The 1,637-nt window shown below is 30.0% G+C and overlaps 1 protein-coding gene across 1 annotated transcript in view; it reads right to left on the bottom strand.

The window, feature by feature from the left end:
* Window positions 1-983: 983 nt before the first annotated feature.
* Window positions 984-1,637, bottom strand: part of sta (stubarista 40S ribosomal protein SA) — a 7,401-nt gene continuing 6,747 nt past the window's right edge. The window contains exon 7 of the mRNA XM_014422191.1: window positions 984-1,095. Coding sequence (XP_014277677.1) covers window positions 1,027-1,095 — 69 coding nt within the window. The 3' untranslated portion in view covers window positions 984-1,026. The remainder of the gene's footprint in view (window positions 1,096-1,637) is intronic.

The following is a 1,637-nucleotide window of genomic DNA, read 5'->3' as shown; positions in this document are numbered from 1 at the left end:
ATGTAGTCAGTTAGTTTTTTAATTAATCTATTTTTTTCTCTCTGTATGGAAGTTATAATTAGGTGTGGCCACTGTTTTATGGCCAATACATGTTATTATAAAATTAAAATTGCCGTTGTAACTGTTCTAAAGGGACCTAGTCCTAAAATAAACTTTTTTTCATTTCATCATTAATACATCAAGTATATTTAATAAATTACATAAATGGATTAAAAAGATGGGAAAGCAAGTTGAATGGAGCCGTTAGCTTCATCAATCTTGTGCCCAACCAAAATGGCATGTCCTGCTCCATACTAATGTTCATCCATATTCATAATAACCAACATAGAAACCTATATAACAGTAGAAGTAGGCTAGGATAGAATTATATGTTCAGGAGAGCATGGGTGGCTGAATCCCCAATATCTACCATACACTTGATTTGGCTACTTTTATTCCTAGCATGGAAGTCTTCAATAAAAACCTATTTTTCTCATAAGTTTTAATGAAAATGATCCTTAGCTTAAAAAAACTCCTTTTAATAGGTAATAAAATAGCTTTTGTCTAGATCACCTAAATAGGGTATCTTAGGGAGATGGTCAGGGACCAGTTAGGGAATGGACAAAACCTTATTTATTTGTGCCAATGTTTCAACCTGAATTTCATGCCTTCATCAGGGCTGAAAAAACAAAAGAGATAACAACCATAACTCAGAAAAATGTTGACACAAATAAATAAGTTTTTGTTCATTGTGTTTTTTACTGACCATCTCCTCATATTAATCTATGTTTAACCATTAACACCTCATTATAAATAGGGTATCCCAAATTTGAATTATGCGAGATGATTTTTGTCTAGATAATTACAGTACTTCCTCGACCTGACAATGGAGGAAGAAATTTTACAATTTTATATATTTTATAACTGATGAGACACTTTTTCATTACATTGGATAGAGGGAGGTTTCAGATCATTCAGTAGAGGTGTAACAAATGAAAAAAAGATATTCGTAAAAAGTTTATTCAAATGGAACAACCATTATAAATATTATGTCCAGGTAGTAGTTCCAGCAGCTGAACCCCAGTCAGTCGCTGTAGTTGTTGCACCAGCATCAGCCTAGGGGAAAAAAAAGTAATACATACATAATATAAAAAGGAATATAAATAAGATAGTAGAAATAGTTTATAGAAATTAACTGTCCTAGTTTAACACCGTAACGTGTAAAAAAAACATTTATTTTGAGGATAAGATCTAGACAGTAAAACACAGATTAATAGTTACATGTCATAAAATTTAACTAATAAAAATATTTTGAGATATTCCAGTTTCGAACTGTATAGTCAACAGTTATCCTTATTGCTAAGCTTAAAATAACCATTTTTTGAGATGTAACACAATTGAACTGCGACAGCGAATTATCAGTATTTTCCTTATTGACCAAGAAACACTTGTTTTACCGATGACATATTAAAAGAAGTCATAATTGGATAAATTTGTTTATTCTTATAAATAATCACTTAGTTTATATTGTTATAGTATCAACAGTTAATAAATGGAGCAGTTTAACTATAGGAAAGTTAGAGAATATTTTTTTTTTTGGAAAATTAGGAGTTAAAAAACCATTACTCTGCAAAAAACAAAATATTACTATATATATA

The sequence above is a fragment of the Halyomorpha halys genome, unplaced genomic scaffold (assembly GCF_000696795.3).
Source record: "Halyomorpha halys isolate HHAL.00 unplaced genomic scaffold, Hhal_1.1 Scaffold361.1, whole genome shotgun sequence".
Classification (NCBI taxonomy): domain Eukaryota; kingdom Metazoa; phylum Arthropoda; class Insecta; order Hemiptera; family Pentatomidae; genus Halyomorpha; species Halyomorpha halys.
Note: the sequence above shows the minus strand (reverse complement) of the source record. Positions and strands in the feature narration are given on the sequence as shown.